The sequence below is a fragment of the Dipodomys spectabilis genome, unplaced genomic scaffold (genome assembly GCF_019054845.1).
Source record: "Dipodomys spectabilis isolate Male_0828 unplaced genomic scaffold, ASM1905484v1 ptg000067l, whole genome shotgun sequence".
Taxonomy (NCBI): domain Eukaryota; kingdom Metazoa; phylum Chordata; class Mammalia; order Rodentia; family Heteromyidae; genus Dipodomys; species Dipodomys spectabilis.
Window position 1 is genome coordinate 7,982,109 of NW_024870744.1, and position 23,925 is coordinate 8,006,033.

At 51.6% G+C, this 23,925-nt stretch overlaps 1 protein-coding gene across 2 annotated transcripts; it reads right to left on the reverse strand.

The window, feature by feature from the left end:
* On the reverse strand, positions 1-23,102 carry Ubac1 (UBA domain containing 1). Of its 2 annotated transcripts, XM_042681191.1 has the most exons (11): positions 23,088-23,102; positions 22,748-22,898; positions 17,221-17,341; positions 15,336-15,409; positions 10,162-10,269; positions 8,586-8,688; positions 8,257-8,365; positions 7,522-7,744; positions 3,896-3,982; positions 3,077-3,215; positions 1-536 (listed from the first exon to the last, which is right to left on the reverse strand). In XM_042681191.1, the coding sequence occupies exons 2-11, from the start codon at positions 22,883-22,885 to the stop codon at positions 421-423; spliced, it is 1,218 nt and encodes a 405-aa protein (XP_042537125.1). In that variant the 5' UTR covers positions 22,886-22,898; positions 23,088-23,102; the 3' UTR covers positions 1-420. The 2 variants fall into 2 exon arrangements, with proteins under 2 accessions (XP_042537125.1, XP_042537124.1); XM_042681190.1 differs by lacking the exon at positions 23,088-23,102 and having other exon boundaries at positions 22,748-22,928.
* Between the last annotated feature and the right edge of the window lie 823 nt (positions 23,103-23,925).

Consider the following 23,925-nt stretch of genomic DNA (forward strand, 5'->3'; position numbering starts at 1 on the left):
AATAGGAAAAGGGTTTATTTATTAAAGAAGTCATCTGTGAATCACTCTGGTTAAATTAGCACACTTGACATAACACTTTGGATTGGAACATGCCTTCTTTCAAATATCAGGTAGGCTCCACAAGCAAACACCTAAGGGTCAATTCAAGTAGCATTTCAAGAGCCACCAGAGCACTGGGAAGGAGCGGTCGCCCATCCTCCCAGTGCAACAGCTACTTTCTGTAAACACGACACAAGCCAGGATGCGGCCTTACAAACCACCGGCGCAGAAGTTGGTGAGCATGGGGTCAGGGAGGAAGAGCCACGGCTCTGTGATCCAGGCGCAGGTACTAAGCGGCGTCTACACACGGTCCCCTCTGGCCCTCTGCCCCTTCCAGGGGGGCTGCTGAGGCTGCACAGCCAGGAGCCCGGGTGGGCACGCCTACGTGCGGTTTAGCGTCTGGAAGATTCTGGAGATCTGCAGCATGACTGGGCCTGTCTCTGGGTCATTCATCCACTGTGTGCTGTTAAGTGGGTTCTCCAACATGTCTTCAAACGCTGTGGGGAGGACAGTGAAGCTGAGCACCCGCATCACAGGACCTTCCCCTGAAAGGCCTCACAGTACAAGGAACTACTACTGCGGGAGCTTTCAGCCAGAACAGCACTCTCTGCCAAAGCAGAGGGTGGGCTCCACCTGACAGGGTGGCGGGCTCCCTAGGGGCTCACCAAACCTCAACTCTGCAAAGCCATGTGTCAGCCGAAGCAGGACTGGAAACTCCCACCTTACTGGGCGCTGCTGGCTTACTCCTATAATCCCAGCTACCCAGGAGGCTGAGATCCAAGTTTCACAACTCAGAGCCAGCCTGGGCAGGAAAATCCTTGAGACTCTTATTGCTAATTAACCACCAAAAAGCTGAAAGTGGAGCTGTGGCTCAAGTGGAAAAACACTAGCCTTAAGCTTTTAAAAAAAACTAAGGATCAGTATCCAGGCCCTGAGTTCAAGTGCAGTACCAGCATAAAATAAAAATAAGTAACAAAGAAACAACTTTCTGTATAAAAATGAGTAGCAACCCCATCCAGCCACGGCCCCACTCTTGACAGGAGCTCTGCCTAGGACCAGGGAGCGGTGGCCAGTCATCAGAGGCATCTCTCTTTGAGACTCCAATGCCTGCAGGCCTAGCCTTGGTATGCAGCCTGCAGAAAACCCCATCCATGGGCAGTGAGGGGTGGGATGAGAAGGCTTAGAGCAGCCACTGTCAGACGGGAAGAGAGAACCAGCCATGGCACAGACATGGGCCTGATGCTTTACAGCCTATCAGAGAAACTGCTGAAAATGATTCTGTATAAGGCAGAACAAGAGACAGATTGTTGGGGGGGGGGGGGGGGGGGAGCTATGTAATGTGGCAAAATTCTACAGGAAAGCAAAGGAATGATAGGCCTTCAGGACTGGTGCCACTCTGTGTCTGACAGCGCCAGGGCATGCAGTGGAGGGATGCTCAGAGGGACCCCAACAGTTGTCTTCTATGTTCACCCTCAGACTCCACATCCACAGAGCCAACCGAGGACTGAAAATCTCAGGAAAGACCAGCTATGGTGATGCATGCCTGTGCCCAGAGGCTGAAGTAGGAGGGTTTCAAGTTTGAGCCACACGCCTGTAATCCTACTGCCTAGGAGGCTGAGATGTGAGGATCACAGTTTGAAGCCATCCTGGGCAGGAAAGTCCATGAGATTCTTATCTCCAGTTAACCACCAAAAAGCTGGAGGGAGCTGTGACTCAACTAGTAGAGTTCTAGCCTTGAGCAAAAAAGCTCAGAGCCGTTGCCAGACCCTGAGTTCAAGTCCCAGAACTAAAAAAAAAAAAAAAAAAGGTTGAGCTAGGCTTGGCTAACATAATAAAGGCATCTACAAAATAAGACAAAATATGTCAAGGGAGAAAATATGTATCTATCTATAGCTAGGCAGCACACATGGGGGAAGCACAGAAACAGTGGGACAAAGGATAAACTGATACAGCAGTGACACTCACTAGATACTACGTTGGAAAAGAACTGTACAACTTGCGGGGGGAAGAGGGGGAAAACTGGGAGAAAATGAGGGAGGTACCCCCTTCTGTTCAAAAGAAATGTACTCCTTACCTGACTTATGTAACTATAACCCCTCTGTACACCACCTTTACAATAAAAATTCTAAAAACCACACCCACACACACACGTAGACTTCTTTCTTGTCATCAGTCCCTAACTAATACCAAATAACAACTATTTATATGGCATTTAACATTCTGCTGGGGATCCTAAGTAACCCAAAGACCCCTGAAAGCACACGCGAGGATGAAGCTGGGCCACAGGCACAAACTTCACTATTTTTATAAGACACTTGAGCATCTGGATTCTGGTACCCACAGAGCCGCCTGAAACCAAACCCCATGCATACTGAGGGATGATTACACTGTTTTTTTAAGCTGATGATACATGCATGGCTATTCGTTTTTAATCATTCTTTTAGTTATAAACATTAAATATTTTTGTACATTACTATATAATTAACAATTATCAAGAAAGTCCCTTATGGGTTGGGAAGGTGGCTCAGTGGTAGAACGCTTGCCTAGCATGCATAAAGCCCTGGGTTCAATTCTTCAGTACCACATAACCAAAAAAAAGCCAAAAGTGGCGTTGTGGCTCAAGTGATAGAATGCTAGCCTTGAGCAAAAAGAAGCTCAGGGACAATGCCTAGATGGAGTTCAAGGCTCAGGACTGGCAAAAAAAAAAGTCCTTACATATAATAAGTGAAAGTCAAAAACACTCCCTCTCCTTATGCCATCACTGGTTCCCTCGGGAGCCTATCCCACCAGGGGTGCGGCCTGACTCCCAGACCTTCACTGGCTGAGGGTCCCTGAGGGAGCCCGCCCACCCACACAGACATGGCTCAGTGGCATCTGGGCTATGGCAGGAGCCTTCCACGTGCTTGGCCCAGCTGGCTCTTGTGCAGGGATATCCGTGAGAGCCCCTCCCCCGCCGCTCCGACCCAGCACCAGGGCCTGGCTCAGCGCCCTCCGGGCTGTGTCTCCCGCACTGGCCAGGGCAGCACAGCACACATACCTAGCAGGGTCTTGGGGTTGGTCAGTCCCAGCTGCACCACAGGATTGTCCAGGATGGCCTGGAACAATGGGCTGTTGGGGTCGATGCCCTGGTCAAGCTCCTCAGGGGACGGCTTCCGGTCCCCCAGCAGCCACTCGCACTGCAAGCCCAAGAACAGGAGAGTGGCCGTGAGCCCCAAGGCACCCCGCCCCTTCTGAGGCTTGCGCGCAGAAAGCCCGACTGGCATCGGCAACCCCAGCTGCACTGGGCGCCATGCATGCTGGGCAGGGAGAAGTAAGTACTGTGTGCTTTCTTGGCAGACCTGACCTGAGCAGTTAATTAGTCACTGCTACATCCCTGGTCACAAGTCCAACAGGGCCCCAACTCCCAGGTTGGTAGGAAACCCTCACTGCCTGAATTCCTCCAAAGCCAATGAGCCTGGAAAGCCTAGACAGAACTCTTCATCTCTCTCACCTGAGCCTCAACTCCATCCACATGTGGAGGAGTCACATCCCCCCCCCCCCCCCCCCCCCCCCCCCCCCGCTCCCCGCTCCCAACCCTCAGAGCCTTCCAGGGGCAGAGTGCCTCTCAGTAGCAGGCGCGTGCTCCTAGCATAGCACTCAAGATTAAGCCTGTTTTGTAAATGAACTGACTACGCATTCACGTGTAGGACACTGGTTTGCGATGGTATTTTCCCAGTGGGCAGTCTCTGAAGCATCTGCTGCAGCGACGCCCTTCACAACAGCACCACCGACAGCACATGGAGTCCCACATACGATCACAGACCACGTGTGCAGGTGAGGCAGACACCTGGGCACAGGCTGCCTGCCTGGTACTCACAGCAGCATTCTGCTGGTTATTGTTCACTCGGAGGGCATCTATCACTTCCTTCTCATCGAAGCCCATCTCCATCAGGGAAATGACAGCCTGGAAGGGAACCAGATATCCGGTTAACACCACAGCACAGGACACAGAAGCCCACAGGGAGCTGCTTTAGTACAGCACCATGGCAGGTGTGTGGAGGTCCTGGAGAATTTTCCACCTCGAGGTTTTCTCATTACAGCACATCAGGTTCCAAGCCCTTGAGTCCTCCTGGCACAGGGCCGGGGTGCTGCCAAGGAAGCCCTGTTGGGGGGCAGGAGCAGGAACCTCAAGCCACCTGGCAGCACTCTCAGGACACAGCTGACCAGCCAACCTGAGACGATCCAGGTTTGTCCCCATGAGCTGAGGTGGCCACACCGTCCTCAACAGCCATGTGTGAACTCACCCCAAAGCATTCCAAACAGGAAAGACAGCCAACAGACTGGGAGAAAATCTTTGCCAGCAATACATCTGACAGAGGCCAAATACCCAAAATATACAACCCCCAAAAACTAACAAATCAGTAAATAGGCAAAAGAGCTAAAAAGAGACTTCTCAAAAGAAGAATGGTAATAAAACACGAGGAAATGCTCAACATCCCTGGCCATAAAGAAAATGCAAATCAAAATGACTTTGAGATTCCAACTCACCCCAGTTAAATTAGACATCAAGATTTTGAACAACAAATGTTGACAAGGATGTGGGGGGGGGGGGGGGGGGGAAGGAACCCTACTGCACTGTCGGTAGGAATATAAACTACTGTAACTACTCTGCAGGGAGGTTTCAAGATTACTCAAAAAACGAAACACAGAACTTCCTTATGAGCCAGCCATTCCACACGTGGCATCTAACCCAGAGCGCCACAAGCCAGGACACTAAGGACACTTGCACATCATGCTCACTCATGCTTACTGCTGCTCTATTCACAAGTGCCAAGTTATAGAGACAGCCCAGATGCCCTTCAATAGATATCAATGAAATGTGGTCTATGTACAATGGAATTTTACTCATCACTAGAAAGAATAAGATCGTGTCATTTGCAGGAAAATGGATGGACTTAGAACAAAGGTAATCCAAGCCCATATGCGAAAGCCAGATCTAAAACAGCAACTGAACATGATAACCTATAAAGGACTCTAGGCATTCACATACAAACAGTCAGACTAAAGGTTACCCTTAGAAGAGGAACCCAAAGATGTAACTCCTCTGAACATTTGAAATACTATTCATGGAAATGAGTTCCAGGAAATGGAAACATGGGGTTTTTGTTGGTGGTGGTGGTGGTGGTATTTGTTTTTGTCTTTTTAGTGGGGGCAAAGGAGGGACGCAGAAAAGGAGAGAAGGGTGAACAAATGCAATCATGTTATTCAGTAGACACTGGAAAATGAGCTATGTAACTTGTGGATAGCAATGGCAGGGGAGGGGAAGATTGGGGGAAAGCAAAGTGGTGACATTGTCCAAAAAAGAAATGTACTCATGGGCTGGGAAATTGGCTCAGTGGTAGAGCGCTTGCCTTGCATGCTTGGGGCCCTGGGTTCGATTCCTCAGCACCACATAAGCAAAAAGAAAAAAGCCGGAAGTGGTGCTGTGGCTCAAGTGGTAGAGCACTAGCCTTGAGCTGAAGAGCTGAGGGACAGTGCCCAGGCCCAGAGTTCAGGCCCCACGACTGGACCCCCCCCCAAAAAAAAAAAAAAAAAAAAAGAAATGTACTCATTACCTGACTTACAAAATAGTGACTCCTCTAAATAATACCTTGGTGTGTGTGTGTATATATATATATATATATATATATATATATATATATATATATATATACACAGATGTATAAAGAAGCTGGGCACTAGTGGCTCAAGCCTATAATCCTAGCTACTCAGGAGGCAGAGATCTGAGGATTGTGGTTCGAAGCCAGACCAGGCAGGAAATTCCATGAGACTCTCATCTCCAACTAATCACAGAAAAAGCCAGAAGTGGTGCTGTGGCTCAAGTGGTAGAGTGCTAGCTAGCCTTGAGCAAAAGGAGCTCAGGAACAGCACCCAAGCCCAGAGTTCAAGCCCTAGGAGAAAGAAAAAGAGGGAAAGAGGGAGAGAGGAGAGAGAGAGAGAAAGGAAGGAGGGAGGGAAAGAGGAAGGAAGGGGAAGAAAAAAAGAAATGAAAAAAAAAAAAAAAAAAAACAGCAAACTGGGCTGGGAATGTGGCTTAGTGGTACAGTGCTTGCCTGGCATTCATGATGCCCTGGGTTCAGTTCCTTTCCTGTACCACATAAGCAGAAAAAGCCAGAAAGTGGTGCTGTGGCTCAAGTGGTAGAGTGCTAGTCTTGAGCAAAAGCAGTTCAGAGACGGTGCCCAGGCCCTGAGTTCAAGCCCAGGACTGGGAAAACAAAAAAAAAGCAAATGAATTTTAATTTTTTTAAATCAGTCCTAGAGCTTGAACTCAGGGCCTGGGTGCTATCCCTGGCCCTTTCTTGCTCAAGGCTAGTGCTCTACCACTTGAGCCACTGCTATACTTCTAGCTTTTTGGTAATGAATTGGAGATCGAGGCTCATGGACTTTCCTGCCAGGCTGGCATCCAACAGTGATCCTCAGATTTCAGCCTCTTGAGTAGCTAAGATTATAGGTGTGAACAACCAGCACCTGGTAAAAAAAAAAAACAACAAAAAAAACACTAACTTTTAAATGTACCAATTAATTCATAAGGAAGGGAAAATGGAAGGAATAGAAACTGTCTAGTGAGTGTGTGGAGGAGAGGCGGCCCTGGGGAAAGGGGGAGGTGTCATGGGGACCTGCAGGGTGGGGCCTACGATACAGCCCCTGGCCAAGGGAGGCAGTAGGAGCCATGCTTAAAGCTAGGTCAAGACAAGCCCCTGCTACAGGTGTATATGGGCTACGGCTGCACTGGAACAGCCAACTAAATGCTGACCCTGCTGGGAGCCTGCTCCACTCTACAGAGGCACACCAGGGTCACCTACATGGACACTGCGACTGGCCACAGGGAGCCCCACGGAACCACAAACCCCACAGACAGCACCCCACACAAAGATACCCCACGAAGGAGCCGGAGAGCACACAGAACCAGAGCGAGTCCCAAGCCAACAGAGCTTCAATCTAAAGACAGGTGTAAGGTTCAGGAGGGGCTAAAACCAACCAACATGTAAGAGTGAACATAGAACAGGAAGTGTGAAGGAATTCATGGGAAATGGCAGGGAGGAGAGGTCATGAGCGCTGGGTGGCGGCTAGCTGGCAGAGGGTAATGATGCCCCCAGACCACAGGTCCTTCCTTTCCCACTGGCCAGCCTCAGGTCCTTCCTCATCCACTGGCCAGCCAGCCCGACCCACACCCTTACTAGCCGCCACCCGTGTGGTGCTCCTCCAGATTGCAGGACTTTCCCCCTCAGCCCCAGGGCCACAGCGACAGATACAGCGAGCAGGCTGACACTGTCCATTGACCTCCAAGGTTTTCCAGAGATGACACATGCTGATAGGCCATGGAGTAGAAGGAGCCACGTGGACTTGAGAGAGTATCAGCTCAGGAGAAGCCTGGCCCCACTTGTCCATAAACTTCACCCCAGCTTCCCAGCACACAGTCACCCGCCAGGCCCCACAACGCACCCGAGCATCAGCCCGGAACTCCCTTTTCCTGCGAATCTTCTTGAAGATTTCTGTGAGCTCGTCCCGGGCCTCCTCCTCTATTGCACTAGCTCCAGCAGCAGCTTCAGGGGCAGCAGCCACAGTATCTGCCCCTGCGGGGGAAGACTGGCCAGGAAGAGGCGTATCGATAGCCGGGTCTTCTGCATGCTCAATCAACCACTCCATGGCCTGAGGTACTGACATGCTGAAACAGAAACAGAGGTTCTTCCCATCCGTCCACCCTGGAACTAAGAAGAGACAGAGTTCTGGGCCTGGAGACTAAGAAGAGACATTACAGATCTGTAGTTAGGCCTGGGCCTACCCGCCCTACGACTAAGAAGGGACATTACTATACAGCAGATCCACCAGCAGTAGATGCGCTTGGAGATGGGAATCTCCACACAGCCCTTGCCTCAACATCAAGGCCCAGGCCACGCACAGACTAAGACCGAATGCTCAAGGGGGTGGGGATCTAAGTCTGCAGCATAGAAGAACCTCCCCTGCTCTCCTGCATCCTCGCCTCAGATCTGATCAAGGAACTAAAACCATGATCTCTGCATGTAAAGTGCTTCTTTGAAAACAATCTATTAGAAATAACTCATCAAACAAAGGGTTTGGAGGGCAAGAGGTGACCCCAGAGAGTCTGTAAGAATGCAGAGAGGGAGAGAGGAAGGGAGGGAGGGAGGGAGGGAGGGAGGGCAGGTCAGCCCGACGCACTGGTTCAGCCTGAGGGCTTTTGAGGCTCTGCTCTCGGGGAAGCCCATCTCCGTGAGCTGTCGCAGGGCAGCCTCGTCCACTCGCTCCTCCTCATCTTCATCCAACATAGCTGCAGGTCAGAGAGGAGACCCTGCATGAAGGGGTGCCCAAGTCCAAGCCCCAGCCCTGTGTTACAGCCTCCTCTGTACACACCCGACTGTCTAAAACCTCAGCGGGATGGCACATCAACCACAAGCAGAAATGGAATCCTGTGAATCCCCCATTTTGATGCAAGGGCTTAAGGCAGTGGGCAAATAAACTCATGCCAGAAGTCAGGGCCTGGCTCATACCATTAGCCTTCTTAAACAATTCCACTGCGTCGGGGTTCAATGCTAACAACTTCTGTGCCACCTCAATGAGAGACACCAAGATTTTCCGGAGTTCTGTCTGGAACTGCAGTAAAACAAAGAAAGATCATTTGTCTGGATGTCCAGTGAACCTATGGAGACCCCCAATGCACCCCTGAGCCAGCACTCCTCGTCTGTGAGGTCAGTCCCTGCCGTCTCCTTCAAGGCCAGCTGAGTGGGGTTAAGAGCTGGGGCCATGTGATTCTAAAGAGATGTAGTGATAAAAGCCCCACTCCTGCCTCCCTGAAGAGAGCTGGCAGCGCCACCACCTGGCTGGAAGCACAACAGGCAGCAACAGTGCATCACCCAAGCTAGAGAGTGGACGCTACAACCTAAGACCCTTCCCACACCCGCTCACAACTGTGTGGCGATGCTGGAGCTGGGGGAACGGCTGCCTTTACACCACAAGTCTGTGCCTTTAAGACCCTGCCTAGGCTAGAGACAGAGGCTAGGGAGAGGCACTGATGTGCCAGCTGCTACAGAGACTTATAATTCCTGATCAACATGGAACTCTCTAGAAAAGACCCCCCCCCCCCCCAGTTTTGTTCCTAAAACTAAGGCTCACAGCAATGCCTGTATCAGTCCAGACCTGATGAGGCCAAAGGCCAGCTACTCTCCCCATCCTCCAGCGTCCACCTCTTCCACTGCCCACGCAAGCATGGGGACACTTCCTTCTGTCCAACTAACTTGGGAGCTCTGGCTTCTATGCCAAGCTAGGGCCAGCTCAGGCCCAAGTCTTCACATTTACCGGGGCAATCTGTCTCTGCAGTCCTCCTCAGGTATCTGACATGCTGGGTTTTTTTTTTTGGGGGGTCCAGTCGTGGGGCCCGAACTCTGGGCCTGAGCGCTGTCCCTCAGCTCTTCAGCTCAAGGCTAGCGCTCTACCACTTGAGCCACAGCACCACTTCCGGCTTTTTTCTTTTTGCTTATGTGGTGCTGAGGAATCGAACCCAGGGCTTCAGGTATGCAAGGCAAGCGCTCAACCACTGAGCCACCTTCCCAGCCCCATGCTGGGGTTTTGGCTCTTGGTTTTTTGAGTGCAATACTAGGGCTTCACACTCACTAAGCTTTCTTTCTCCCAGCTGGCTCTCTATCGCTTGAGCCATCCTTTAGCCTAGCTTCTTACTAACTGGAGATGGAGTCTTGCAGAATCTTCTGCCCAGACTGGCAATCCTCCAAGTCTCAGCCTCCTGGTCGCTAGGATTGTAGCCGAGTCACTGGCACCAGGCTTCTGGCATAACGCTTACTTTAAGTAATGCTAGATTCATGGAGCAGTTGTAAGAGTAGTAGTGAGTTCCTGAACACCTTGCCCTGGCTTTTCCACCTTTTTTTTTGTTTGTTTGTTTGTTCGAGGAAAGTCTCACTCTGCTGAGCAGATTAGACTCAATTCCCAGGATTCAAGCACTCCCCAGAGTACTGAGACCACGGGCATGCAGCAGCCACTGCAAGGCCCCAAGCACTCCTGAAAGGCTTCTATCACCCCAGGCACTCAGCATGCCCTGCTCTGGCCAACACTCACATCTCTCATGGTAGTCTGGACTGCAGCTCGGTCTGTGCTGCAGGCAGGCAGGTTGGCTGTCGCCCGGAGGATGGCGTCTTTGTCCGGAGCCTTCTGCTCTTGTTTCTTCTGCACAGAAAGGGATGAGAGTTAGAAAGAAACACAGGAGCATAAGGAGCACGGCTACAAACCTACAAACATGGCCTAGCTGGGGAGCGAGCCCATCTCCTTCTACTCTACAACTGTAGCTCAGCCTCTGAGAGCTGGGGGCTGGCACCGGAGTCCTGTGCACAGCTCAGCAGCAGAAACCCAGACAAAATGCATACCACACTAACCAGCTACTAGAATACAGTGCAGAACAACCCTGCAAGGCTGGGGTAGGACTGGGCACGAGAGGCCTTTGAGGACCCACAGGACCCTGCAGTGAAGTCTGAAGGCTAAATACAGACGTCTGTGCTTCTTCTGGAGCCTCCCTGATCAAGAGCAAAGGCTAAGGAAGACATGCGGAGAACAACACAGGAGAGGAAACTGGAAGGACAGAAGGCACACACAGAGGGGTCAGAAGTGGTGCAGGTTAATGTCAACCATCTGACAGGGACAGAACCTGCTGGGAGAAGGAAGGCCACACCAACTCCCAGAGCCAGAGAATTAGTGACACCAAAGATGGCTCTAGGAGTGATAGTCGTCCTCCAGCACTGGGCATCCTGACGCATGTCTGGATGCAGTGGGGCTCACCCATTTTCCTGGCAACTACAGGAAGCCTAGAAGTAGGTGGATCATGACTCAAGCAGGTGCCCAGACAGGAAGCAAGAACCTATCCTAAAAATAACCAGTGAGAAATAGGGTTAGATATATGGTTCAGTGGTGGAGCACCAGCCTCGTAAGCCCAAAGTCCTGAATTCAAACTCCAGGACTACCAAGAAAAGTAAATTCCTAAAATTCAAACATTTGAATCTCCAGAGTCACAGAAGACACAGCAATAGGGAAAACCTGCACCAGGGGTACTATGAAATTCTAGGACATGTCCATGCATACACAGGTAAGGCCCACAGGAGGAAGGGAAAGGGAAAAGAGGGAATCTCGTAGCACTGTCAACCTATGGCCAGGAAGTGGAAGACCTAGAGACACCCCTCTTCCATATCAAAGGAAGCCAGCTCCACCAGACCAAGTGCAGGAGTTAATCCTGAGTATCTACTTGACTAGTCCCAGGGGACTGGTAGAGCACAATCTGAGTACATCTGTGAGGGTCCCGAGGACTCTGCCCACTGGTGGAGTAAAGCTCTCAACAGACTACGAGGAGGTGGCAGATATGGACAGTGGGGCCTGCTAGAAAGGCACCCTGAAGGGGGCAACTAGATCCCAGTCCCTTCTCATTGCTCCTCTTTCTTCCTGGCTGCTGTAAGGTGAGCCATGGCCTCCATCATGTCATTCTCCCAGGATGGTTCTGCACTGTCATTAATCTAAAAACAGAATCAGCGAGCCACAGACTCAATCTTCTGAAACCATGAGACAAAATATACCCATTACCCTTAGAATTTCTTTCACAGTAACAAAAGATATGTCCAGGGAACAAGTACAAATACACCCAGGGAGCAAAGCAGAGCGACACATTGGATCAGATTCTGCGTGGCCTCATAAACCCCTTCCCAGCAGTCCCCCTGCACACTACCAGGGGTAGTGCGGGGTGGGAAGGTTCTGCCTTGAGGTTCAGTTTTATCACATGGCATACTGACTGCAGGAAAGCACATGATGTATGCTGGCCCTGATCGGATCGCTCAAGTCCTCACAAGGGACAGAGCTCCTTCCAACAAGAGCCAACCCTGCGAGGTTCTGCTGCTGCTGTGAGTGCTGTGAAGATGAAAAGGCTGGCCCGCAGGGCTGAGCAAGCCTGGGAACCGACCCTTTCACACCTCCAGAAAGGGACTCAGCTCTTAGAGAGTCTGACTTCAACTCAGGACCCTCAGCAAAGACCAGCTGACCCTGCTGACCTAACCAACGGTGAGCTAAGAAATGAGAAATACAAAGTGGGAGAAGGGGTGGGTTAGGAGCGATGGATGGCAATGCGGTCAGACACCTTGTACTCATAGACTATGCTGTAGAACGGGAACGTCTTTGTACACTACTTTAAGATAGAGTAATAATAAATGTTAAAGAAAAAAGAAAAGAGAAATACTTTTGTCATTTTTGTTTTATTTTGGTTTTGTTTTCTTATAGATAGGTTCACACCGCACACCAGTTAAGTACTGGATCACTAAGCCACATCTCCAGCCCTGGTGAGTGCTATTTTAAGAAGATTAAGTTTGTGGTAATCCAATAGGTAGCAACAGGAAACCTATATATGATTCTAACTCAAGAGAAAGAAAGGCAGGAAGACGTGACTGCAGGGGCAAGAGGCAGATGCAGGGCCAGGGTGCCTGGAGGTACACCTTTAAGAAAAAGCAAATGAGGGCCTGAGAGGGCAATGCATACCTATATCCCATCTACTTGGGAGGCAAAGAAGGGGGATCATAGTTCAAGGACAGTCGAGGTGAAAGTTAACAAGAACCTAATTCTACCAACAAACTGGCAGGGTGATACACATTTGTAATTCCAGCTATCTGGAAAACAGTAAACAAGAGGTCAAAGCAGGCCCCTAGCAGAAAGCTGGAGACCGCTATCCAAAAAATAACTCAAGTGCCTGGTGCTGGTAGCTCACGCCTGTCATCCTAGCTACTCAGAAGGCTGAGATCTGGGGATCCTGGTTCAAACCCAGACTGGGCAGGAAAGTCTGTGAGACGCTTATCTCCAATTAATCACTAGAAAACCGTAAGTGTGTTGTGGCTTAAAGAAGTAGAGCATTATCCTTGAGCTGAAGAGCTCATGGACAGTGCCCAGGCCCAGACTTCCAAGTCTCACAACTGACAATAAATAAATAAGTTAATTAATTAATAAAGCACAAAGGGCTGAAAGCATGATTCAAGTGGTAGAGTACCTACCTAGCAAGCTCAAGGGTCTGAGTTCAAACCCAGACTACCCAAAAGAAAAAAAGGAAAGGCAACTGGCAGACAACCTAAAACACATGAGCACATTTTCAGTCTTTATCAACTCCATCGAAGATGATTTTAAAAAATGAGTAATGAACCCCTAAGAAAACTGAAAGGTTAACTCCAGGAGCAATATAGTTGTATTAAAAGACAATCTTGGTGGCTCACACCTATAATCCTAGCTGCTCAGGAGGCTAAGATCTAGGAAGTGTGACTCAAAGCCAATGTGGGCAGGAAAGTCCATGAGACTGTTTTTTTTATTTTAATTTTGACATGCAGGTGAATTTACTTAATAGCATCATACTTCAGTAAACGATGTCTTAGTTTTGATGAACAGACCTCGCCAGGGTTAATATACTAACATTTAGAAGCCCTGAAATCACGTGAGAAACATATGAAGACTGCTCTGCATTTGAAATTTTCCTGTAAAAAAAATTGATTCCAGAATAAAGAAAAAAATCCAGCACCATGAGACTCTTAACTATAAAAAAAGCTGGAGGTAGAACTGTGGCTGAAGTGGTAGAGCACCAGCCTTGAGCACAAAAGCTGAGGTACACAGCCCAGAGACAGTACCCAGACCATGAGTTTAAGCCCAAGGACCAGCACATAAATTCTGTAGTATTGAGCTAGACACCTGGGCCACTAAAGTACCTAACAAGAAGAACCTGGGACGGATGGAAGGAAGGCAGGGAAGGAGGAAGGAAAGGAGAGAGGGAGGGAGGGAGGGAGGGAGGGAAGGAGGAACAAGAAGAAGAAAAAGAAATCTGTAGCATTATTTGAAATTTTAATATTATCTTGATTTAGACAAAATAATTCATGCCAAGCACAGTGGCTCATGCCTGTAATCCTACCTATTCAAGAAGCATATCACCATTCAAGCCTAGACATAAAGATCAAAAGACCTTCACATCAACCAAAAAAAGGCTGAGCATAGTGGTTCATATCTGTCATCCCAGCTACATGGGAAGCATGGTCAAGGAGGCTTACTGACCAGTCAAGCCTGGGCCAAATTTGAGACTCTGTTTAAAAAAAAAAAAAAAAAGAGCTAAAACAAAAAGGCCTGGTTTTTGTGGCTCAAGTAGTAGAGTGCTTCCTAGCATGCACAAGTCCTGGGTTCACTCCCTAGTACCAAAAAAATATTGAGTGGTGGGTGGCTCTACTGCATCCCCTGTACCACCAGGCTGCAGGGCTGTGGTCTGTTTGAACCAGTTAACATACAAGAGGAATACACAGGGTCAGAACTACAACTTAAGAATCATGATCAACCTGCAGCAAACCCCAAAAATGCCTGCCTGGACGCCAGCCCAGATCTGTCTGCTGAAGATGAGCATGTGGAGCCCGGAGTGGCTGAGATAGGAGGCCCTGAGCCTAGGACACGTCTCTATCTGTGGTTCCAGACAAGATACTGCCGCAGCTGCTCAGGTGGACACGGTGGCTCTTTTGCTGAGGTGAGCACTCCCCTGGCATTTCATAGCACAAGTAGGAAATAAGGAAAAACTGTTCAATGAAGATGGCTGCCTGTCCAAACAGGGCCTTGCCCTGTCCTAGGGCACAGACAAAAGGTCCATCCATAGGACATTCACCACCTGAGAGAAGTATACAAAAAATAAGCCTGGGGGCCAGCCACCAAATAACAACTACTCCCTCTTCCTAAGCCAGAGCCTTCATAGGGAAGCAGAGCAAAAATAGGCCTTATTCATACAAACTACACGATGTCCAATTCTGCCCTGCAAAACCCACTCAGGGCAGGCAAACCCAGCCTGGGTGTGGTGCAAAGCTGTGTGCTGCCCTCTCTCTGTGCATGCCACTCCTTATTCTGAGTGCAGGCCTTTGGCAACTTCCTGCACACTTCTGGTCGGATGGATTTGCTGGTAGAGAATAGAGAGGACAAAGAATGTATAGATAAGCTGGACAGCAGCACAGGAGTTAAGCCTTCATCCTCATCTGCATCCAACTCCACAGAGCTAGTTACCAACAGACAAAGAGTGAGGACAGAGAAACATGCCCAGCCACCACCGAGCACCCCTTACAGAGTAAGCGTTGCAGCAGGAAGCAGGTGCTGGGGATTATGCCACTCTGTTGAATCTCTAGTTCACAGAATGCCTCTGCATAATCTCAAGTACAGGAAACTTCTACCAAGAAAGACCTCCAGTTAGAAACTTCCAAACTTACCTTTTCTTCCGCTGAGACATCAGCCATCTTAGGAAGTGGAGAGGGAGCACGCTTTTTGATCAACAACAGAACATCTAGGAAAAAAATAGGATTTATGTCTATCGAGCCAGTTACCATTTCATAGTCATAAATAAGATACAGGAGCCAGGCTCCAGTGGCTCACACCTGTAATCCTAGCTACTAAGAAGGCTGAGATCTGAGGATTGCAGTTCGAATTCAGCCCAGGCAAGAAAGTCCTTGAGACTTTTTTTTTTTTTTTTTTGGGGGGGGGGGCGTCCGGTCATGGGGCCTGAACTCTGGGCCTGGGCGCTGTCTCTCAGCTCTTCAGCTTAAGGCTAGTGCTCTACCACTTGAGCCACAGCACCACTTCCGGCTTTTTTTCTTTTTGCATATGTGGTGCTGAGGAATCGAACCCAGGGCCTCATGCATGCAAAGCAAGCGCTCTACCACTGAGCCACTTTCCCAGCCCAGTCCTTGAGACTTTTATCTCCAATAAACTACTCACAAAAAGCGAAAAATGCCACTGTGACCCAAATGGTAGAGCACTAGCCTCAAGTGGTAGAGCACTAGCCTAGCTTAGGGACAGTACCCAGGCCCAGAGTTCAAGCCCCAGAACACAAAAAATAAAAACAAATAAATAATTAACTACAGGGTTCTATCCTGAGGATAGAAACACAGGGGATCCCTCTGCCCCCCCCCCCAACCAAGCACACCCATCCTTTCCCAGACTTTGCACTATCTATATAACCCTGGCTGGTAAAAGGCTCAGGCCTGGGGACACTGACCCAGGAGGTAGGCCCAGCTCAGCTCTGATGACACCAAAAACTAGAGGAAATCTTGTTCTCACTTCTATGGGCTCATTCTTGAAAGTCTATGAGACTGGAAAGTTTGGACTTAATCCTCAAAGCAAACAGCCTGAGTGTGGTTAGTTCATAATTCACTGTGGCAGGTTGCCTCCTATCCAGTTTGAGTCTGATGGCACTGTGAAAGCCTATGAGCAAAAAGTACTACCAGTGTGTTCCAGAATTCAAGTCATTATCTGACTGGAATAAATAAATAGAAAATAGAGTATTTCTTCTGTGTGCCTACACACAGAACTATATGGTGAAGTAAACACATCTCTCTAGCCAGGCACCAGTGGCTCGCCCTTGTAATCCCACTCAGGAGGCTAAGATCATGGTTCAAAGCCAGCCTGGACAGGAAAGTCCATGAGACTCTTATCTCCAATTAACCACTAGAAAATTAGAAGTGGTTCAAGCCCCACAACTGATCCCCCCCCCCAAAAAAAAAAAAATCTGTCTAGCTGGGCACAGTGGTTTTACACCTGTAATCCTAGCTTTTCAAAAGGCTGAGATCTGAGGATTTCATTTCAAAGCCAGCTTAGGCAGCAGTGAGTGAGACTCATCTCCACTAAACTACCCAAAAAGCCAGAAGTACAGTTGTGGCTCAAGTGGCAGAGCACTAGCCCTGAGCAAAAAGAGCTCAGAAACAGACCCTACATCCTAGTTCAAGCCCCAGGACTGGCACCAAAAAAAAAAGAAAGAAAGAAAGAAGGAAAGAATGTAGTAAAGACATCTCTAATATGCCTAAAATCACCACATTTCCAACCCAAAAATAAAACCTGAAGAAGCTCCAGAAAATGATTTTGCTTTGAAACAGAATTAAAAATAAAGCTTGCATTTGACTTCTCAGATGTTTCTGCTTGCTCAATTTTGGTTCCTGCTATTTTTCACAAATACTCCATGACATGCACATTTTTTAACTAAGAGAAAAAAATGAAACTGGAGTCAATCTGCACTCTTGTTCATATCCACCTTAGACCTAGCCCTGGGCCAGCCAGAGCTCCCAGGTGATGGATACCACCTGGCCCCCGACACCACTTTACCTTTGTCTTGGACGTTTTCTTCCAGGATTGTTTTGGTATCGTTCAGCACCCTCTCTGAAGCAGCATGTATTAATTTATGATGAGTTACATTTTTGGGGTCTTCTAAACTCCCATGAGCACACTGGGAGAAAAAATCCAAATAACACATTTCTAATTAGAAAATAAGTCTTGAGGGACATGGCTCAAGTGCATCATAAGCGTCTTAGTCTAATCCCATATATCAACACAAAGCTGGAAAAACAGAAAAATCTTAACACTAGCAACACTAGAATGACTGATTTTCCTCACTACGGAAGATGTTCAATCATAAAAGGCTCAAAGGATGCCCACTGATGACAGAAGCCAAGCGAAACGTAAACAGGCGTGATCCCCTGAGGCCCTTGCAGTCACCCCAGCCGACTCCTGAAACGGGCGATTCACAGCTTGGACACTGACCCACACACAAAGTAATGGCAACCTCAGGCTGGGAAGGTGGCTCAGCAGTAGAGTGCTTGCCTAGCATGCATGATGCCCTGGGTTCCTCAGTACCACATAAGTAGAAAAAGCCGGAAAGTGGCATAGTGGCTCAAGTGGTAGAGTACTAGCCTTGAGCAAAGGAAGCTCAGGGACAGTGCCCAGGCCCTGAGTTCAAGCCCCAAGACTGGCTAAGAAAAAAAAAGTAATGGTAACCCTAATTGCTTCTTGAGTCTGGAAAAACTAAAAAGCAATTTTGAGATGAAAATAGGCCCACTGCTCCTGATAACACAAAGATCTGGGTATGTTAGCTGTGCCCTTGTTCTGTCTTGCACAGACCGTTTGTTGTACACTTGTTCTTTCTTGCATACTTTGCTGCGCTCTTAGGCTTTCTTGAACAGCTTATTGTGCTCCTGTTTTTCCCTGCAGTTTGCTGTGTGCGTGTTCTTTCTTGCAGACACTGTGTTACAGTTCTGCTCCTGTTCTTCCCTGCAGTTTGCTGTGTGCGTGTTCTTTCTTGCAGACACTGTGTTACAGTTCTGTTCTTGTTCTTCCCTGCAGTTTGCTGTGTGCGTGTTCTTTCTTGCAGACACTGTGTTACAGTTCTGCTCTTGTTCTTTCTTGCAGTTTGCTGTGCTCTTGTTCTTTCTTGCACCGACAGTTTGTTGTGCACTTGTTCTTGCACCAACACTGTTGTGTACTTGTTTCTTGCAGTCACTGTTGTGCTCTTGTTCTTTCTTTTTTTGTTGTTGTTGTTGCTTTTTTTTTTTTTTGCTGGTCGTGGGGCCTGAACTCTGGGCCTGGGCGCTGTCCCTCAGCTCTTCAGCTCAAGGCTAGCGCTCTACCACTTGAGCCACAGCGCCACTTCCGGCTTTTTTCTGTTTATGTGGTGCTGAGGAATCGAACCCAGGGCCTCATGCACGCAAGGCAAGCGCTCTACCACTGAGCCACCTTCCCAGCCCTCTGGTTCTTTCTTGCACAGACACTGTTATGCTCTTGCTTTTTCTTGTACAGTGTTAGCTGTGCACTTGTCCTTCCTTGCACAGACACTGTTGTACACTTGTGCTTCCTTGCACAGACAGTGTTAGTTGTGCACTTGTCCTTCCTTGCACAGACACTGTTGTGCACTTGTCCTTTTTTGCACAGACACATGAAAGGAAGTGAGGGGCAGTACAGCAAGAAGAGTGATAATCATCCCAGAGATAAAGAGTTGGAACTGAGCCCTGCAGTTTGCACAAAAGCCTGTGACTAGCCTCACACTCAATAGGCCTGCATGCTCACATACAGACCCAAAGACACAGTTGTGTAAGTCCCTAAGGCCCTGGAAAGCTGTAACAGCCCATCTCGTGGGGAGATGGCCACACAGGCACCCCACAGCCATCCCAGACTACAGGTGACTTGAGATGCCACCTCAATTGATATTGACTTCAAACTCCAAGAGGGACAGGCAGACACTTGTAAGACCCCTTCCCACCCAGTAATCAACATCAGCAATCAGAACAAATTGCTGGGCCCTGGCAGACACTGCTCATCCTTTCAGCCAGGATCCAGAAAATAATTCATGGCCACCTAGAATCTAGACACACCTGTCTTTGGATTACAGAAGATCTGCTGCTTCAGACAGTGCCTACCTACCACCTCTCCAACTGCCAAGTGCATGAAGGCCAAGCAAGACCATCATTCACCTATGCTGGCGCCACGCAGTGAAGACGGGCACACTGCAACTCCTGTATGATCAGGCGCCAAGACTGCGCACTTCACCACTGTCTATCAGCGCCATGCAGCCACTCACACCCCATGAGCCACACATCACTCCAGACAACAGTGCCATCTAATCAGCTGTGGCTCCTCCCCACAAGTCAGAACCCTGGAGTGGGGGGTGTGGTGGATCACAGATGCTTCTTAGCCTGCACTACTTAGATCAGAGGCACGGACGATATCTACTCTGGGACTCCCTGGGTCGATGGCTGAGGATATGTGAAAGGTAAAGAGAAGAAGCCAGGCAAGACAGCTCACTGGTGCTTCCACACCATGGTAGGGCAGGCACAGCCAGGCTGGAGGCGGCTGGGCACCAGGCCAAGTCATACAACCCAGGGCATGGGGCACGGGCCCTGGGGCCTTCACAGTTGGTGTGCCAACCCCCAATAAACTTCATAGAGGGGGACTTAAGACACCTTGCAAACCCAACTGCTGGCCAGAAAGAAGAAACAACCCATTCATCTCACATTTGAAATTGTTTTGAAAAAGGATCATGAAGGGGCTAGGAATGAGGTTCAGCAAGTAGAATGCTCGCCTAACATGCATGAAGCCCTGGGTTCAAGTCCTTAGCACCACACAAACAGAAAAAGCCAGAAGAGGCACTGTGGCTCAACTGGTAGAGCGCTAGCCTTTAGCAAAAGAAGCTCAGGGACAGAGCCCAGACCCTGAGTTCAAGCCCCAGGACTGACAAAAAAAAAAGGATCATAAATGTTTCAGGAGTCAACATGCAAACTGGCAAGGGGTAATCCATCCAACAGTAAGCTATCTTCTTCCCATTGGGACACAGCAGAGCACCCCAAAACTCCCCTAGAACTTGGCCAAGGCTTTGTGTCAGAGGTATTAGGTGTGACTCTACAATTTCTAAAACTCTTGACTAATTCTAGACAATTAGAACCCAGCCTATGAAGCAATTTTCCAAAAACAATCATCACCTCGGTTCCCCAAACCCTGGTTCTACACCACACTCCACGATGCCAATACTGTCTTTGCTGCACGCTGAGATGTGCAGGCCAGAGCTGAGGCAGGGCGTCCCCAGTGCCCCGAGTCCCATGTCCCCGCATGTCTCAGAGCAAGGAGGGCTCTACTCACGCCAGGTACTGCTGTCACTTGACGATGATGGTAGCTGAAGCTTAATAGAGCTTAGGAAACTTCAGCAGCCATGTGTGGAGTTTTGTGCTCTGTTCTAGCACCTTCCACCCAGAGAAACCCTATGTTGCCATGCTGTAATCTCAGCATGTGGGAAGTGGAAATTCCAGGCCAGTGCAGACTACACTATGAGGGCCAGGCAGGCCAGCCATGGCTACATAGTGAAACCCTGTTTCAAAAGTAACAACAAGCCAGGTGTTGGTGGCTCACTGGTGGCTCACGACTGTAATCCTAGCTTGAGGATCATGGTTCAAAGCCACCTCAGGCAGAAAAGTCAATGAGACTGTTATCTCCAACTAGCCACCCAAAAAGAACTGATGTGGCTAAAGAGATAGAGCACTAGGTTTGAGCAAAAAAGCCAAGGGACAGTGCCCAGGCCTGGAGTTCAAGCCCCAATACCAACATGCCTGCACATACATACAAAATGAACCTCCTGCCCTGAGCACAGAGCCTCTTTGGGGCTAAGACCTGGAGATTACTCCTGTCCAGTGTGTTCCAGAAGGGCTTGGGACTGCAGTCCTGCCATGCCTGCCTCTGACAGAGACTAAGTCCACAGCCTGTGCTCCAAGGGTGTGAAAACACTCTTTGAAGGAAGGTGTGAGTCACCTGTAATACTACTTACTTGGGATGTGGGAAGCATAGTTCAACGTGAGGAGCCTGGGTACAAAAGCCCTCAAGACTCCATCTGCAACTATCCGGCAAAATTCAGGCTGAAGTTGTGACTGAGGTGGGTACAACTTCTACCATGCTGCCATGACCAAAAGAGCTAAGCAAAAAGCCCAAGGCCCTGAAACCAAGTACACACACACACACACACTACAAGCAATAACTGGAAGTTTACCCTCAGCAGACACAATCGTGACACAAACTACCTAGCAGACATACACGGAAAATGTAAAATGTAGCATTCCACACAGGGCCCTACTAAAAAGTGGTGACTGACTGCATCTCAATCGGACAGTTACACTCATGTCAAGCAAGTACAGTGCTTCCGTGGGCCACCACCGTGGGCCAGAGAGGCAGGCACGGCTCACCTAACTGGAGGCCGAGGCAGAGAGCCTGCCTCTAAGAGGTAGTGGACTAAGGAGCACATAAGTAACTTCAATGTTCCTCTGGTGGGGACCCTGGCCGTGGGGCCTGGGCTTCCCAACTAATTAACCTTCCCCCACTCCTACCCGAAAAGCTTGGCGTCGGTGCAGTGCCACTATTTTAAGTGACTCCAGCCACAGGAGACAGCTCGGAGCAGCTGGCTGGCGGGGAAGGAAGGGGCCAGGAACTGCTTCAGTTCGCAGTTGGGAAAAACCAAAGCCTGGCCCAACAGCAAGCCAGCACCCGCGCGGACGCCGGGCCCAGCCCCGGCCTCTCCCTCTCCCGCCTCGGTTTCCCCGTCCGCGCCCCGCCTTTCCCAAGTAGTAGCAGGAATGAAAAGGAAGGGCTGGGCTTGGGGGTCGGCGCAGGCGGACCGCCGGGCTCAGGACCCGCGTCCAGAGATGTGCGGGACCGGGGCCGGGGCCGGGGCCGGTGTGCGGGGCGGGCGAGCGGGGCTGGGGCCGGGGCCGGTGTGCGGGGCCGGGGCCGGTGTGCGGGCCGGGGCCGGTGTGCGGGCTGGGGCCGGTGTGCGGGGCGGGCGAGCGGGGCTGGGGCCGGGGCCGGTGTGCGGGGCGGGCGGGCGGGGCCGGTGTGCGGGGCCGGGGCCGGTGTGCGGGGCCGGGGCCGGGGTCGGTGTGCGGGGCCGGGACCGGTGTGCGGGGCCGGGGCCGGTGTGCGGGGCGGGCGAGCGGGGCCGGGGCCGGTGTGCGGGGCCGGGGCCGGGGCCGGGACCGGTGTGCGGGGCGGGCGGGCGGGGCCAGTGTGCGGGGCCGGGGCCGGGACCGGTGTGCGGGGCGGGCGGGCGGGGCCAGTGTGCGGGGCCGGGGCCGGGGCTGGTGTGCGGGGCCGGGGCTGGTGTGCGGGGCGGGCGAGCGGGGCCGGGGCCGGGGCCGGTGTGCGGGGCCGGGGCCGGTGTGCGGGGCGGGCGGCCGGGGCCGGTGTGCGGGGCAGGCGGGCGGGCGGGCGTTCAGAGAGAAGGCGAGGCACCGTCCCAGACCGGGACGGGGGAAACCGCGGCTGGCCGGCGGCCCCGGGCGGCGAGGCCCGGGACCTGGGGCCGGACGCGGGCCGCGGGCCTTACGTGCTTGAGGCAGCGCTCCTTGAGCGCCTCCACCGCCGTGTCCTCGGTCGCCTCCTCCAGCCACTCGGAGCCGTCGGCCGCGCAGACGCGCAGACGCAGCACCGGGCCCGCGAAGATCTTCTCCTCCTGCACGAACATCGCGCCGCCGCCGGGGCCTGCGCCGGCCGCCGCCGAGCCCGTGAAGGTCACCGGGGCGGGCGGGCGGGCGGGCGGGGCGGGGCCGGGCCGGCGCGCGCTCCTGTGCTGGCCGCCGCCGCCCCGCCCCGGCTCCCGTCGGCCCGGCCGCCCGTCACTCGCCGAGGCCTCAGCGACCGCTTGGCTGCCGCCGCCGCCGCCGCTGCCGCCGCCGCCGCCGCCGCCGCCGGGGGCGCGCTGTCCCCGCCGCGCCGGAAGTGCGCCGCGGGCGGGCGCGCAGGGGCATGCCGGGAGCTGTGGTTCTCTGGTGGACCGCCGGCTCTCGTCGGAATAGCTACATAACGGGCGCGCCTGGAGCATGCCGGGAGTTGTAGTTCGCAGGCCCCTCCGCCCCCGCGCCCACGGGGCGCCGGCACCCCGGAGTCGGGGCTGGCCCCCAATTGACAGGCCCTCCCAGGCCACATCCACACCCTTCCCTAAGAGTTGCGGGGGAGGACGGGTGTGAAGAGTCTCAGCCGAGTGTTTACGTAGCTGCGTGTTGCACAACAGGTGAGACGGATTGGGTTGCGTGCAACATCCCAACGCGCCTCCCGCTTGGTTCGCCCCGTTAGTAGTGCCGGCTGCGGGGAGGTCCTCGAAGTGGGGTCCCCGAGGCCGCAGCCTGCAGCGCCGGGGTGCTGGGTGCTCGTCGGATGTGCAGCCTGGCTCCAGCGAGACTCCGAGGCAGGCCCTCGGGGTGAGAGCCGCTGCTCTGCCCGGCGGGCCGGCCCGGCGGGCGTGTGCGGGGCGCGTGCGGGGCGCGTGCGGGGCGCGGGGCGGGACAGCCGCCGCTGCACCGCACGGCCCGGCACGCGCTGTCCTGCAGGGTGGTGGAACAAAGATTCTTCACCAGCGCAAAACTTCTTGTTTTCAATACTGAGATTTGAACTAGGGCTTTGGGTTTTCTAGGTTGATACTCTACCACATGAGCCATGCTTCTAGAATTCTCTGCCCTGTCCATTTTGAGACAGGGCCTTGTTTTGGGCCCGGTTAACCTGGACCAC

Coding starts and splice junctions, on each gene's coding strand:
- Ubac1 (XM_042681191.1), bottom strand. CDS start 22,885: ATGTTCGTGCAGGAGGAGAAGATCTTCGCGGGCCCGGTGCTGCGTCTG. Junction 8,366..8,585: donor ATTGTTTAAGAAGGCTAATG/GTATGAGCCAGG, acceptor TCTGACCTGCAG/CTATGTTGGATGAAGATGAG. Junction 537..3,076: donor CAACCCCAAGACCCTGCTAG/GTATGTGTGCTG, acceptor TCCTCCCCACAG/CGTTTGAAGACATGTTGGAG.